Source organism: Rissa tridactyla, chromosome 2 (assembly GCF_028500815.1).
Source record: "Rissa tridactyla isolate bRisTri1 chromosome 2, bRisTri1.patW.cur.20221130, whole genome shotgun sequence".
Lineage (NCBI taxonomy): Eukaryota > Metazoa > Chordata > Aves > Charadriiformes > Laridae > Rissa > Rissa tridactyla.
In genome coordinates, this window is record NC_071467.1 from 21,419,783 (window position 1) to 21,436,554 (window position 16,772).

The 16,772-nt window shown below is 40.1% G+C and overlaps 1 protein-coding gene across 3 annotated transcripts in view; it reads right to left on the reverse strand.

Moving 5' to 3' along the window:
- Positions 1 to 2,829: 2,829 nt before the first annotated feature.
- ZFPM2 (zinc finger protein, FOG family member 2) overlaps positions 2,830 to 16,772 on the reverse strand; it is a 316,540-nt gene continuing 302,597 nt past the window's right edge. For all 3 annotated transcript variants that reach the window (XM_054193153.1, XM_054193152.1, XM_054193154.1), the window contains 3 exons: positions 14,089 to 14,295; positions 9,500 to 9,724; positions 2,830 to 6,335 (listed from right to left, as the gene is read on the reverse strand). In XM_054193153.1, coding sequence (XP_054049128.1) covers positions 3,844 to 6,335; positions 9,500 to 9,724; positions 14,089 to 14,295 — 2,924 coding nt within the window. In that variant the 3' untranslated portion in view covers positions 2,830 to 3,843. The remainder of the gene's footprint in view (positions 6,336 to 9,499; positions 9,725 to 14,088; positions 14,296 to 16,772) is intronic.

Genomic DNA, 16,772 nt, shown 5'->3' on the forward strand with positions numbered 1-16,772 from the left:
TCATCAGTGTTTTAGCCTCTCTCAACAGGCCTCCTGGGATGGGCAGTGTTTTTGTAGTGATGACGCCTTGTCACTGCATCCTTCTGCAGCCATCAGCATAACCATACCGCACGCTCCGGACTAACAAAGTGGCGATTCCCTTTTTCCTCATCAGCTTTGCCCCTCAATGAGATTATCCCACACCACCCTTCTTCCATTGTACTCACCATGAAATTTTCTTTAAGCCAGGTTTTCCAGGCTGTTCAGAACTCCACCTCAGCTCCACCTTTTTAGAATGGGTTCTGCTTCATAGCTTATGTACATTCAGAGAAATGAATCAGCCCACCTCCACCTCATCTTCATGGTGGTTCCGGCTTTGATTTCATTTTTTAATTTCTACATCAATTTTTTATTAATTCTTATTTTCTTCCTTCTGCATTTCTCAGTGTTACAGTATCTACCGTACATGGCAGCAATCACTTTATACATCCTCTCAGATTGTGTTTGGGACGTGACCACTACATTCCTGTGGACGGTGTCAGACAATGGATGTAGTCAGTAGTTAACTGGTAGAAATGAGAGACTGGGAAAGTTAGCAGTGTGGATCCACAGCAAATATAAGTGATGTAGTTTTATGATTATTTGTAGCAATGAGAAGAGGTCACCAGGATCCTAACGTTATTACAATTAATTCAAGACAAACAGACATCAGCTTCTACCAATACCCTTTACTGTTTGCATTAGGCACGTCCACCTGATTTATGGTTACAATGAAAAAAATCACTATCACGTAAAAAATTCAGCTGGTGACGTGAGAGACGCATTGCAAATGTGTGAAAATTGTGATATGAATGGGGACTCACAACAGCCTTTCAAAGTCTGAATTTTAGGATACAAATAAATGAGGCAGACAGGGATGGGGCTACAACATTCGTTCTAAGCACTGCATGTGGACGGGACGTTTTGTGAATAAGGAAATTTTCCTTAAAAAGCCAAAAAGTTTAAACGCAAAACCCGCCAGGCAATCGGTACACGGGGAGTCAGGCAGGAATCGGCTCTTCTAAATATCCTGCCTTCATGTGGAGAAAATTTATTTCTTGTATCCTAAACCCAAGAAATACTTTAAAGCCTTTTGTTGAGCTATTCGTCTCCACTGGATAGCCCCAAAGGTTTCTGCACTGACTCCAGCTGACAGGGATTAGCGGATCCAAACCATTTAACCGAGGCGCTCTGCTTCCTGCTGAGTTCCAGGTGTCAAAGACTCACAAAGGATGGACTCTCTTTGCATAGGTGATTTGATAAATAATTAATAAACCTACAGAAACCTAAAAGCAGAACTAGGGAAGAGTCTATATTCAAGAGACTTTTTCAGCAAGAGGCAGTCTACCTGTCCTATTATCACCTTGAACACACGCACAGATATAATCTGAAGAGAATACAAATAATCACTTGGTCAGAAAACAGGTTTAAGTAGTTTATTCCTGTAAACAATACTTAGGACTTACAACGTAGATGTGTTTAAAGATCCCAGTGGAGATTAGGCCAGTATCCTGCAAACTGGTTTAAGAGACGAGAGAGATGCCTGGCTGGCCAAAGCGTTTATGTTCTTATTTCAAATGAGCAAATTAAAAAATGGGAGCACCAAAGAAAGTGAAAAAGTGGAAAATAGTGTCTAAGTTATGGGAAAGGATGCTTCCTGAGCCCAGCTATGGGAGAGCTAATTTAAAGGTTTCTAGCTTTAACAAATGTGTAAGAAATCAAATGTCAGCAATTTATATTTGCTACCCTCCTAGCTAGTGTAAAGTTTTACTTTCAGAGAGCATGATGGTAAAAATTTGGGGTTTAGCACGTGTCAGAGTCGCTAGGTGCCCCAGTGAAGTAAGTAATACGTGTAAAATGTGTATAAAATTGAGTACCTCTGTACGCACAGATGAACAGGTTGTGCTTGTTTTGAACTTGTAAAAATGGGACCGGTCAACCAAACAGGAGATTTATAAAGAGAAAACGCTACCAGGTATTTTCCGTCATGTGAAAGCAATTGGACAAGCCAGTGGGAAGAATATAATGGAGGCTTTAATTTACCTCTGGAATATATCCGGTACCCTCAGCATTTCCAGATCAGAAATGTTTTGTGATAAGGCTTTTCCCTTTTGGCACCGCTTTTCAGCCAGGTACTCCCTTTAACCCTGATATTCTCCTTTATTTTCTCATGGTCTAAATACACCCCTAGAGCTCAGCAACTGTAACTCACACTACCTGTGCCTCACTGACCAGCTTCACCTAAAAGTTTTTGTCTACGCATGTAGATGTTTCAGAATTAGTTTCTTTTCATACCACATATAAACACTTAGTTCTTTAAAACAATCTTGTATGGTGGATAATCTTCAAATCTGTTGAGATTTTAATATAACATAAACTACTGGATAGTTTTTCCACATTGAATTAGTGGAGCAAACTGCTGTTCTATTTAAATGAATGTTACTGTTTATCGTATAAGACCACTGAACACATAAAGAATCATACCAGAGGTGTTATGAAGCAGACTGTTCTACTGATTTTGACATACGGAGGTACTGTCAGGGAAGTATGTCTTCCTTAGCTCCAATAAAGAGAACAGCCTTTCTGGTTTCAGACCTTCATATTTTAAGTGTCAGTTTTCTAGGTTGTCTTGGACTTAGTTGTGCTAGTGACCTGTCAGCAAAGATTCCCTCAAAGTGGAGGCATCCTTCGTACTCATCTTCCCTTTGAACACTTTGCTTCCATGGAGGAGGGGGCAATGATAACCTCTTCCTAAGAGCTTCTTTACAGTAGTTTGTGAGCTCTGTATCCTCCTTGAAAAGCAAAATAAAACGAATGTAAAGAAATTACTGCCAAACTTCTCCAATGATCTGGAATTTTATTCCATCCATATACATGCATAGTAACAACATTTGTTGAGAAATTATTTCTATCAGAAGTAGAACATTATCTTTGTGATCACCAGTTGCAGTATTGCTACTCTTATATTTAAATATATCTTATATATGAATTAGATTCATAATTGCAGCATCGAGTTTAGGGTTTTGTTTTAGACTGTGCCTTTCAAAAGATAAAACTGATTGATATGACCTCATTACTTACAATACTGCTTCCAGTAATTTTGTTCATTCTTTATAAAGTATTGCATTTAACAGCAAAGGTTTAAAAATTGAGACAGAGATGCATCAGCGAAAGAAAATACAAGTACTATACAAGAAAAAAATTGCCATCTTCATTTAACGTACGTTTCAGATTAAGAAAGTGGACAGAAACATACTGCTACATACAAATGCAAAGCCTAATGACTAAGGTACTGTATCTGCTAAAATATAAAGTGCAAACTGAGCCCAATTGTTCAAAAAATTGAAATTTTAAGGCGAACTTTACAGCATAGTTGAAACTTCTTTGCAGGTTATATTTTAGCATATACATATATCTGCAACAGCATATAAGAAAAAAAATCAGGATACACAAGTGCTTTTGAAGCTATTTCTAAAATGCTTTTCTGTATTGTTTGTGACTATTTTCTTTAAAATCTACTATACAGTGCAAACCATATGTGCTACACAATAACTATACAATAACATTACAAATGACTTTAATATAAAGTTTTTAAATAAAAAATAACATAACTACAGCTATGAATACTGCTGGTAAAATAAATTAATATTTTTGAAAATGGCACCAATAATACACTTTACTAATGGACTGTAATGAAATTACACCTTTAAGTCTTCAACTCAGCAATAGTGAAATCTCCTGATTGTCCAGATGTAATTCAAACAGCTTTCTTTAGACTGTATGGAACAATATGCTAAACACAGGTACCAAAGGTGACCGATTGTTTCATTTGACATGTTCTGCTGCATGTGACGAGCAATAAAACTTCTTATGAGTTATAAAGTTTGAAAGATTGTTGAACTGGATGTCACACAGTCGGCAATACTTTCCACTGGTTGGGGCCTGGGTAGAACCATTCACGCCTTTAGCTATACTAGACAACTGTTCCTCTGCTGTAGGAATTGCTGGAGAGACATTTTCATTTGCAGTTAGGGGATTCTCAGAGATCCAAGAAGGAGACTTGTGCCCATCTTCATGCGGAGGATTCTGGGAAATGTTCTCTTGCTGTGGGTTTGCGGCAGGTCTTTCCTCCTGTTTTAGTCCCCCATTAACTATTACCATGCCTCGGTTTTTCGGCAATAGCGGAAGAGACTCTTTCTTCGGCACAGCACATCCATTCGAAGGCGCCTGGCCTTTAGGAGATTCACTTTCTGTATTTGTGCTTTGATCTAAATCAGTATTATGAATGACGAGAGAACCAGAAATGTAATCACTTGGCTTTATTCCATAATATGGAGAAAGCTGATCTGCTCCTTTAGCTTTCTTTATTGCTCCAGGGTAAAGGCATTGTGGAAGAAACAAATGTTTGTTTTCTTCTTTTGTAGCAATAAGCTGGGCCGCTTCACTAAAGACTTTTAGTCCTTGAAGTGTTGCTAAGTGTGTGGAAAATAAGTTTCCATTAGGAGAGGACTGTTTCGAGTTTCCATTTTTCTCACATTTGATTATGCTTCTTTCGTAACTGACATCTGGGCTGTTTCTTTCACTTTCTGGGTTTTGAAACACCTTACTGTCGAGCTGTCCCAGGTCATTACGCTGATGGGCAGTGACAGGGCAAAAATTCTGCTTGTGAGCCAGGTAGTTCTCGACCTTGTTAAAACTGATCTTGCATACTGTGCACTCATGGTAGTCCAGCAGCCTTTTGGGAGAAGTGGACGTCCTCTCTGACGGGGGTAAGCATTTTTTACTGAGATCGATTGGCACATCCATCTCCAAGCAAGACACAGCAGAGTGGGGAGTATCACACTTTGAAACTGGAACGCACTTGTTAATAGACAGCGATGTTTCCAGATGCTTTGAGACTATTCCTGGAAAGATGTCGCATCGTGGATGGTAACATTCTCCAACGCCCTCTGTTGACTCTTGAGTAGATGTGCAAGGATTGCCAAGATTAGCCACTTCTAGAAATCGCTGTTGAACCAGTGGTGGCCTTTGCTCTTGCTCTGGCAGGCACATCTCATACATCTTCCTTCGCTTCCGGGTACGCATCGTTCTCTGCATGGCAGGCACTTTGTTGGAAGCAGACCTCTTCAGCGGGGGATCGTGGCGGGTGGCACAGTAATACTGCTTGTGGACCATGTACGTTTCATGTCTGCTGAAAGTAATATTACAAGCTTCACACGTGGTCTTGTTAGGATCACTCTCCCCTTCTACTAAAGGAGCATTGGGAGTCTTCACATCAGAAGGTTTTCCGTTTATCTTCTCATCCCCATTGCTTGCAGTTGACAACTTCTTAGATTGTGCTGTAAAGTCTTTTTCATGACTTTTATTGTTTGGCCCAATCAAATCTAAAACATTGGAAGAGTTTATGCAAGATGTCTGCAGAAGCTGATTCTCTGGATCTGATGTGTGAGGAGCTGCATTCAGGATGTTTATAGAGCTTTGACCGTTACTGGGACTTACAGCTTCTGGCATTTTTTCTGGAACATTGGAAAAATCTGGTGACTTTGCCATCTGCTGCCATCGGCTACTGCAGTAATGCTTTTTGTGTACCAAGTAGTTGTCCAAATTATTGAATGTTATGTTACACTCAAAACATGTCGCCCCTTTGGGCATCAGAGGACTGTAAATTACAGGAGGATAATTGCTACTTCCATGCCTCAGTCTTCGATGGACCAGTTCAGACATTTTGGCTAATATCTCTGAAGCCTGAGGAACCACAGTGATGTCTTGAGGAAAAGCAAACTGGGAAAGAAAAGGTCCCATTGGGAAAGAAGGACCAATATTAGGCTGAACTGGCGATGAAGCAAGTCTTGGACTGGATGGTTCAGATTTTATTTTAGTGTATGAAAAACTCTGCTTATTTGTTGCAGGCTGGGTTTCTGGCCTCTGGTTTGGGAGGAAAAGTGGAGCCTTTTTGTCACATTTATCAAGCTCTGTATCAGAACTTGCATCTTTAGTCTGCATGGTCTTTTGGCTTTGGGGAACATCATTTCTGCTCAACAGGTCCGTTGCAGGCTGTAAACCTTCTTCGTTTCCACTTGGAGAGTGTTCAATGTCACTTTCTCTCTGAATCTTGTTGCCAGAGACATGTAACTCTTGGTGCTGCAGTAGCTCCCTCTGAGTTTGGAAGCCAAAATGGCAGTGATTGCATCTAAAGGCAGCTTGAGTAAGATGCGAGAACAGGTGCTGATGAAAGTTAATCACCGAGTCTGCAGTGTAAGTACAAACTGTGCATTTCAAACTAGCACCGGGTGGGAGAAATTCTTCCATTTTCACTCCTATAGAAAAGACAAGTGAAACACAAAATAAGATGACTATTTTGCCCTTCGTGAAGTATACCAGAACATCAGTTGCACAGAAGGTACAAGCACAGTGAGAACAACTGATTTTCTTCTGATGGGATGGTATTAATCACCCTGAAAATGCTTGAATTGGTTCAGAATTTCTTTCCTCAAACGGCTAGAGGATATTCCCAGACTTCTGCTCTGCTTTGGGGAGCCTTAGCATCTGCCTGCATTCAGCAGAGACAAAGGGAAAGAAAGAACAAGGGAAAGGATAAAAATAGACTGGACTTAATCTAAATGGTCTTATAAATTACAGTTTTAACTAAAAGAAACATAATGTTCCCCAAGAAACATAATGTTCCCCATACACAATCACTGGTAATTCTGAATGCCCAAAAAGCACATCAAGGTCAAGAGGCTCAAGGTCATGATGTGGTTTGAGGTACAGCCCTCAAACTCAGTGTCTGAAAGCCACAGACAGAGCAGAAGTAGCACTTTGAGCATTATTGATGCTCAGCTCTTTGCCTGCATGAGTTTGCTGTTGTGTAGCAACAGGATACAGAACTATCCTCATCAGAAAGGACTGATGAGTTGTGTTCATTGTGAAGGGAGGAGGAGTAAGACACGGCTTCACCCACACTTTATCTTCCACGTCTAATGGTTGTAGGCATCTACTGCTATAATACACCACCTTCTCCTCATGAAATCACTACGCCTTTCCCATTAAGAATAGTACATTCAAAGCCATATTACAGTCACTGCTGAAACAAAAAAAACCCCATGTTCCGTGGTATTTTGAAAGTGAGAAGGCTTTAAAAAGAGATAAGACCAAATTTTCTACTACAACAACATAGATTCTAACTACCTGTTAAGCAATAAAAATGCTGAAAAAAATATTGGTAGGGATGGTATTTGGAATCTAAAATGGATATTTCTTCTGTCTACACAGACACATACACAAACACATATACCATGCCTTGGTCAGGCAAACTAGATTCGTGGTAGTTGGACAATATAAACCTGTAAGAACATTGTGGCTCAGTCTGTGGGAAGCCATTCTGTTGTATCTGGAGGTCCTCACTTCTCCCCTAGCATCAGTGACTCCCACAGTTGTCAGCGACATTTAAATTGGAACTCTTCTCAGCCTCAGAGGCCAGAAGGGAGCTGAGGAGATACACGGCACTTCAATCAGCGCTTGCTCCCTGTCAGGCACTTTTTCAGCAGGAGGGCATACCAAGCTTTAGCTCCTCCACTGCCATGAGATGGTGTTGCATATGCTTCCACAGCATGTGACAGTCACAGTGGAGTGTCTCTAAAGACTTTGCATTTCAGCTGGGGCTCCATGCTCCAGTGGTGTGGGTCTGCTACAGCCCCCAGCGGGAATGGTAACAGAAGTTAAAGAAAACACGGCACTAGCTTACAGCGCATTTGCAAAAGGAATGTTTCATTCCTACTGCAGAAGCTGTTATAACTTGTGATAATCTGTATAGAAAAATAAAGATGGACTGGATCTGAAGGAAAGAAAGAATGACTGAACTGACTGGTTTATGACCAAAAAGAAGGGGAAGGCCTGATGTTTAGCCTCTGACTTAAGAAATACCTAAAGATTCTTAATGGAAATGCAGCAGGATCTCAGACCTGTGTCTTTCAAGGAACATAGATGCTTATCTCTAGATTGCAAGAAGACATGGACACTCACAGCTCAAGGCTGAAAACCCCCTTGACACCTACGCCAATGGTACGTCACTTAAATGCAAAGAGCTGAAGCAACCCTTTTACACAATGGCTAAGATTCCAGAATTTTCCTCTGCTTGGGGAGAAATGAATTTGTTATGTTTCAAGGGTACCTGGTTTTAATTACTAGGCTGTAAGACATGCTCTTGTTCAATTGCTCCTGTTGAAGTTGTTCCTACTGTTCCGCTGGTTCACTGAACAGTGAAATATTTGCTAGGCAACAGACAGAAAATGGCAACAGCCTGATATTCAAAGTTAAGATCTGGAAACACAAAATGATCTGACCTCTACATGAATGGCTAAGTGTCTGTGTTGTCTATATAAGGAAGTTTCTCACTCGGCACTCTTCCAGTCCTGTTCTGGGGGCTACCAAACTCCTCCAAGGCAACATGATGCCTTCTAGATTTGTAACTGCTGCTCAAGTATCAGAGGAACATTTTTCACTACACCAAGTCCACAGAGTAGACTCCCACTGCCCCAGGAGGTTTTACACTGCAGCCGAATAAGGCTTCCTTCTGTGAACAAAGCACACATTAGTGTCCTTTAGACTTCATCCATTTAACAGAAGGATCAGGAACTCCTGTAGGGCCCTTGTCTCTTTCCAGACACAGTTCTGTACACTGGACAGCCAACATACCCATACCTGACACTGCAGTCTGTCTTATTTGTAGATTTTTTCTGCTAATGAAACTCGTAACTTATGTTTCCAGACCTAATACAAAATAAATTCAAACAGCACACTCAAAGGACCTTCAGGGAGGGAGACAAGATTCCTGATGAGTTCCAGATCTGTAATCTCAGGAACTTTGTAATCCTACTTTCCATGTATCTAATATTATAATTTTAACAACATGGACAAAGGAAAAAAACATCCTCATTTTATATTTATAAGGAGAGAAAAGAATATTTTTATGAAACAAGCGTCCTGGGAAAAGCACACAGAGGCCTACTCTAGGACCCCAAGACCTTATTTCAGAAGGACTTGCTCTCTGGTGGTGTGTATTTCTCTGATGAGCATCAAAACAGGGTAGGTAGAGATCATAGTTGAGCAGACTCATGTTTGGTGGATGGAATCCTGAAATAACTCATTGAATCTCTCAGAGACCAAGCAGCAGCAGTTTAACTGTGTCTGTATTGCTGAGCTTACCTTCACCAGTAAAGAAATGCTGCCTGTACGGGTGTATATACACATTAAGAGAGAGACAGCATTCAAATGAGGATTAGTAGATAAGAGAAATGACACTGGTTACCTGAGAGAGGTGCTTGGTGTAGAACACAGGTCAGAAACTGTTGATATTTTGGTAGCATCTGCACCCAATGCTTGCACATATTTGGAGAGACATTGATGTACTGGATGTCTACAGTGAGTAATTCTTCAAAAAGCTAAATCTAGAAGACGATACAGGAAAATACATGGTACTTACCACTGTGAGAGTTTAGGTGCATTTCCAGAGCTCTTGCATTAGAAAAACTTTTGGTGCACTGCGGAAAGGGGCAGACGCTGGATATCTGCTGAGCACTATCTTCATTCTCCTCTGACAGCTGAGGCCCCTCTCTTTGCCTCCCACTGCAGTAGTACATGAGATGGGCCTGCAGGTTCCGCTCGCTTCGATACCAAATGCCACAGGATTTGCAAGGGAATATGTCCTCTACAAGCAAATACAACCAAGTGCATGTTAGCCATGGTGCACTCAGTGCCAACCAATTAACACAGCTCGATTAATTCCCCTCACTTCCCCATTAAATGCATGCTTATTTAATAAAATATTGAAAACAGAGCCATGGGTTTATTAAAATGTCACTTGCAGGTGAGAGACTGAATGTGGGAAACAGCTGTTTCTTTCAAAAGGAGATTTTAAAAATAGTTAATATAAAACACCAACTAGAAGTTTTAGGTACGTCAGTATTTTAAAAATGAAAGTAAATTAATTGTTATGAATATGCAGTAGTAAATCAAGAACTAAGCTGTATTTCCAATACATCACTACTCAATAGGTGATATCTTTCAATTGTGCTTTTTTTTCCTGCGTGCACAAGTCTTTCCAGCACTGGGTTTTGGAATTTTTGAGTGCTAATTGCAGATCATTCTGAGGAATGCATATTTTCAGAATGCTTATGCAGTTATTACTGTAAAATCTTGTTGCTCTGATAACCAGGACGCCAGACTGGATTACATTTCCGTAAGACCCTACACTATTGAATGTAATATACTAAGCAGCAGGTTTATTTCCTGGGTTCCTGTTGTTATTAATGTCAGAAGTTAAAATTTCTAATGTACTTTTGTCATCTTGTTTTTTGGTAAATTGTTGCTGTTCCACTTTGCACTATGCAAAAGGGATATTTGCTACGAATTTTTCATTGTCTTCTATCCCAAAGTGTCAGCATCCTCTCTGAGGGGAAGACAATGCAGAGGTTGCACAGAGTGCTTCCCAGCAGCAGAGGGAGTAGATATTTTGATCATGTACTGAAGGCTACACACTTTACTCATGTGAAGGGTAATAATGAATTTACACAAAGCAAACAGATATTTGGTTGTCAATATCCTGTCAGAAGGATACCTACACAGTACATGTTGTGTATCTGTCTCAGAAGGACAAAAGACCTGTTTGATCTTTCTGAAAGCTGAACTTGTCATCCTATCAGTAAGAACAAGGAAAAAAATCCAGTCCTTTAGCGTACATCTACACTAATAAATTAAAAATGACAGGGTCCAGACTAGAGCACTGGAACTTCTTGTTTATATCACTGAATCACGAGAACGCTCCCTCCCACACTTTTGGCTTAAGTCAATTAACACCTTCCCCATTCCTGCATACAGTTCAGGAGTTACCATGGGCCTAGGATCATTCCTTGCAACTGGTCTGGATGCTTCTCGCCTGTTTTTGAGGCTAAGAGAGGATAAAATTTTGAGTGCAGCTAGACTGTGCCAGTGGACCTCAGGATCAGAGAATGAGCAATTGCAGTCAACATCAAAACACATCTTGGTCAACATCAAAACTTCCACTGACTTCAGAACGCAAAAAACTGCTAGGGATTGTAATTAACTTAGTCTTGAAGAATGGCTGGCCGCTCTGAAAATATGTCGTGTAGATCTGATGATGCAATTCATTATCATTCATAACAATTTATGTTTAATTTCAAATACTGAGGTATATCGGACAACTGCTCTGTTCCAATTCTTTTGGGTGAACAAAGTCGAACACTCCAACCCACTGAAATGGGTAAGTCTTTTATTTGTTAAATATTTACAAATGCAGCCAAAATGTACATTGCTTAGTTTGCTTCTCTGACTGCATTGCTAATGATTGTCTATTTTTCTGCTCATGAATTTGCATAAAATATTTTCACCACTACCAGTTTCTATTTTTCCCTTTGCCACTGAATAATTAGGCATGAATTTAAGACACAGAAATGTAATAGAACAGTTAGTATTGCAGTATATACCTCTATTAAAACATTACTGAGACGGCTTACATCATTTGAAATGTTCATCTCATGTGAAAGCTGACATTTCAGTGTTTGTTTCTGGCTTCAAATGGTTTAAAAAAGTTGAACTGTTGAGGTTTCCACAGAAGAGAAAGTCCACAAGTAGTAATAGGAAATTTTGATATGGGCAACATGTCCTATTTGAATTCATTTGGCTGCATTCCATCACAGAATTGAACTTTCTGATTATCTTTATGATTTACTTCCAGACATCTCTTTATTTCCTACGGGCGAGATGGCCTGGACAGTCTGTAGCTCCAGTTATGCATGGTGAATATGTGACTCCCATGACATGCCATGCAGACGAAATGCATTTGAGGAGTTTTGCATGGCGAGAGAATGGAATTCCAGGGAGAACAATGTATAGGGATGGGATCTGAAACTATTATTCCCCTAAAGGGATGCAAAATAGACAAAAGCCACTTGTAGTTAATGTCTTAATTCTTTAAAAGCAAAACGTTTCAATTTGTTTCAACGGACAGTTTCCAAATATTTCAGTGGATCAATTCAGGAAATGAAACATTCAAGTTAAAGCTGAATGAGCCAAAGGTGATATTCTAGTTTTGATTTTTCTAATAAAAAATGTTAGGAAACATATAAAAAAAAAAACCTACAACACTAAATTTTTCCAGAAATGGAATCTTTTTTCAGAGATCTAGAAGAAGAGATGTCTCACTACAAATCTAGAGGTGCATTCAGCATACTACTAGGCTCACATATGGCTTGGGACTTTACCGAAGAAACTGAATTTCACCAATTCAACCATGAAATGTGGCAACACCCCCATCTGGTCGGACGCGGAGTCAGAACCGGGGGGGGTGAAAGTTCTGGACAGTGGGACTTGTTACTTTAGCAGCCTCCTGGAGTTAAGAGTGCAGAGGTTACTTCGAGTCGCTGCTAAGCCCGTATAGCAAGGGCTGATGCACCGTAAACTTAAAGACTCCTCTTAGCAGCAGAAGTAGCAATGATCAGTGCGGCTTTCCAGGGCTCTGCAAAAGGCAGTGTTGGCAGCAAAGGTGTTTCCAGAAACTTGATGCTGTAGAAATTTGACTACTTTGCCAAAGCCCAGAGTTGGCCTCAAGTAGATCTGCACAAAAATATATCCTCAATTGAAACAAGCTGTGAATAAGTGGTTGCCTTTTAGGCTACATAACTCTCTCCCTGGTGGCTCCCTTGCAGCTGTTGGCTATAAACATTGGTCTGCTCTAACTGTGGTGGTCCATTTTAGGGGCTTCTGACACCTTCTTTTGGAAAGGTCCTGCATGGTGCTAATTGCTGGTTCTGTGAACAGGTATGTCAGCTCACAGCAGCCCCGCTGCTAGGGTAAAAATGAATGTGCTTAGCTACAGGGCTCGCGGTTGCTGCCAACTCACTCTCTGGAAGGGAGGACTTGGATGACTTGGACATTTTAAGCTTTATCTTTTAAAATAGACTACCAATAAATGTGTAGCTATCACAATTGTTTACCCAGAAAATAAGCAATTACAAACAGAATGAAAGGTGTTACATTTTAACTAGTCCTGTCCGAAGAGCTTGAAGATGGTGTGACTGTTCAAGACACTGTGTTACTTGGTGTAAGCCTGAGTAGCAGATCATGTGCCTGCATGTGCATTCACATCTTAAATACTGTATTCAGTAGTTCACTGGATCTACTTACAATACCTACAAACCACGAGAAGCATGGGGGAGTGCTCCAACATTGGGTCTAAATGGACAGGCTTACAAAGTGCTGAGAGCTAAGGATGTGCAACAGGTCTAAGTGATGACTGGGGAGGACCATGGTAACAGGTAAGATATTTGAAAAGTACTTAGGAGGATGAGGAACTGTATAAAGGTAAAAAGCAGTAATAAGAAAAAGTTAAAGAAATTAAATATAATTCAAGCTGACTAGTCCCAGTTCAGGGACTGATTTATCGTGTACTCATGTCCCTCCTCTTTTAAGGACAGCACTTAACTAAATGTTGTATTTTGTCCATGATAGGGTCTGTCAATGTCCAGAGGATGCAAAAACTTTCTTTGGTGGCCACATCGAGTGGAGATACTACAATAAAACAAGGTTGCTATTAGGCATGATCTCCACTGCATTTTGAAACTGCCACTGAAGAGATGTACTCTTCCTTTCCATTGACCATCATGAATTATTACTAGAAGCTGCAGCTGTAAGCAACAAGCTTACTTGAGCATCAGAGGCTGGACTTTGTGAGCTTAGAGGCCTATCTGATCTACTTTAACAGTTTCTGATCCTATTGCCTGTGGGAGCAGATCACAGAACCTCCACACGAGGGCAGGTCAGGTACTGCGGGTGAGGCTCGTGAAGAACCCGGCTGCCAGACTGCTCTTCTTCCTCTGATGTCTGCGAGTTCATCTGAGATGATGGGGGAACAAAAGCAGACTTCGAGCTGTGGGGTTTAATTCGTGCGGTTTCTGTGGTCTTGAATTCACTATTGCTGTATTAGCTCTTCATACGTGCCTTAAAGTACTGCTGTTTTAAAAAAAAAAACGCCAGAGAATAGTATTCATCACTTACTGTTCACAATAGCCGTAGGCAAAATAGATGCCATTGCAGCTTGTTGAGGGAGCAATTGTATTGAGTCCAGCAGGCGTGCGGGATACATCCCTTCTGTGAGAGTCATCTGACTAGCAGCTTGCAGCCTTGAGTCAAAATCTACAACAAAGGCAATCAGCTCTTCACCCTCTGAGATGGCCTTGGTTGTGGTACACCAAAGCTGCCCTCCTACAGGAAACATAAAAGCAGAAAGATTTAATTGACGATATCAGATTCCAGAACTTAAAACATCAGTGCCATATCTTCACACTCTTTTTTATATTTTGATGGTTTGTTCAAGGTAAAGAGGCAAATAATTTTCACTTTACCATCTTCCTCCTATCAACATAGGAATTTTCAGTGTATAACAGTTTGGGGATACTTTTCCTAATTATATGCAGCATGAATATTCATCTGAATTTTTCATTTTGTCTCCTGAAAGGCCAGCACTACAAAAATCAAGATGTAGGTGAAAATATTTTATAAGGCACTTTTCTATTCATTACTTTTCACCCAACTTCCCATATTTTTTCGTAACTCCAAGTTTGTTTTATTTTGAATATCAAATCACAGCACAATAAAGCCAAACAGCTGCAAGAAAGAAATCAGATTTCCTCTTAAGGGCGTTCTTCCCCTCCCTTATGTTTGCCACCCTCTTTCTCTGAAAAATCCTCCCTTATGTAATATTCTTCGTAACATGACTGCTTTATCTCTGCTTACACTGACTGAACTTCCTGAAAAGAAGATATGCCAAAGATCTGTTTCATAAAGGCTTATTCAAATAAAGGTTTGTTTAAAAGGGGGGGGAGGTGGAAGAACTTTCATCAAACAGTAAGATACACTATAGCTCTGTGCTGCAAATGTCACGTGTAGTGCATTAAAAAGAAAATTAACTATGCGAGTACATCTACTAATGTATTTGAATGCGATAGTGAATGCTCATTTATTTAACATGTTTAGACAGGCAAAGCACTTATATTGTGTTATCTACACTCTCAGGCCTAGATACATATCCAATGCAGTTATGCCTGAAATAATGTTGCATACTTTATATGTTATAAAGCTTTTTTTTCCTCAGGTTTTGTATATATAGAAAAAGCTATATGTTGTATTCATTAGGCAAGCAAAAACTGTACTCGTTTTGATAAGTAATATTGCTGTGTTTATCTTTCGGCATAACTGCCTTTTCAACTGCACTTCATTTTTTTCCCCTCAAAGAGATTATAGTTTTAAAACAACTTGTTGCAAAAATCTGGTAGAAGAGATAACAACAGTGTATGATATGCCACAGCTAAATGGAAGAATTAGGACATTGTTTTAGAGAAATCTTGGACAATTAATTAAACCAGTCTATTAGCTTTCAAAGATGAGCAAACAAAACAGCATCAGTGACAATGTGTTTCAGTGGAAAAATAAAGCTAAGCTTCCAGACCTCAAAGTGGTGTAAAAGTTTCAAAGCAGAAAAGTGTCTTTGTATTTACCCTTCAGTAACACAGCAGTTGAAGGTGGCTCAAAAGTTTACAAACAATTTACCATAATAGGACCAAAGCATACTAAGGTTTACTACCCTCCGAAAGTACAGTGTTAAATGGTGCAAATCTGAGTAATTTCCTCTAGAGAATAAGCAGATGAAATAGGAAGATAGTACCATAATCATCTACAAATGCAGAATTCTAATGCCCAAGCAGGAATTCAAATATCTGAGAAGTACAGTCTGACTTATTGCCCAATATAAGTCAGGAATAAACATACGGAAGTCTTCAGAGTTGAAGTGGTATAAAACCTGTTCATGAGTGAACCAGGCTAAATTCCTAAACCATACTTAATAACCTCGTAGATAAAAGTACATGATCCACACGCTGCAGTTTGAGAACGTGAAACTGGGTACTCTCGCTGCAAACACCACACAGTTCATTTTCTGGAAGGAACAGGATTTTCGTTATTAACATGCACTTCTATTCTGTTCATATAAAAAGGTGCAATAATCAGCCAACATGTTTTAGTACATTTTAGTACAGAATAAGAGCTCTTCCTAGACTGTATTATTCGCTGGATTTCTTAATAATATAAAAATGAGTCACTGCAGAAGAACCAACTGAGACTTTCTCTATCCCAGCAAACATCTTGACATGCTGTACCCTTGGGAGGGGAAAAAAAAAGAAAGTGCAGTTGATTACTGGGTCTCCAGCTGCAATCGGTCTGGATCAGCTAAAAGGCTGACTCAGTCTCCTGGTGTTAGAGCTCCTCAGGGTGTTGACTCATGTCCAGCAGCAGATTAAACTCGGACAGCTGAAGCGAGCAGTGACCTCTGCTGCCTGCGCCACCCAGCTCCTGGAGGCTGTCACACCTATGGCAGGCACAGCCGAGTGGGATGTGCGACAGCTTTGGAAGCACAACAATCTCTAGCTTGGCTTATTAAAGGAAACCAGAACTACAGGCGTTTAATCCATTCCTGCGTTTGAATGCAAACCATCAGCCCAGCTGGGTTCAGATCCAAGAAATTACGTTGTTATTTTGTTTTCTTTCATCCCACACTATAGAAAATGAGGCATTTAAGTGATCATGACATATATGTTTGTGTTTTCATCAGTACATGATATCATGTTAAGTTAAATCCCCAGATGAACTCCCAAATGCTGCACGCTTCCAGCTACTGGAAACGCAGT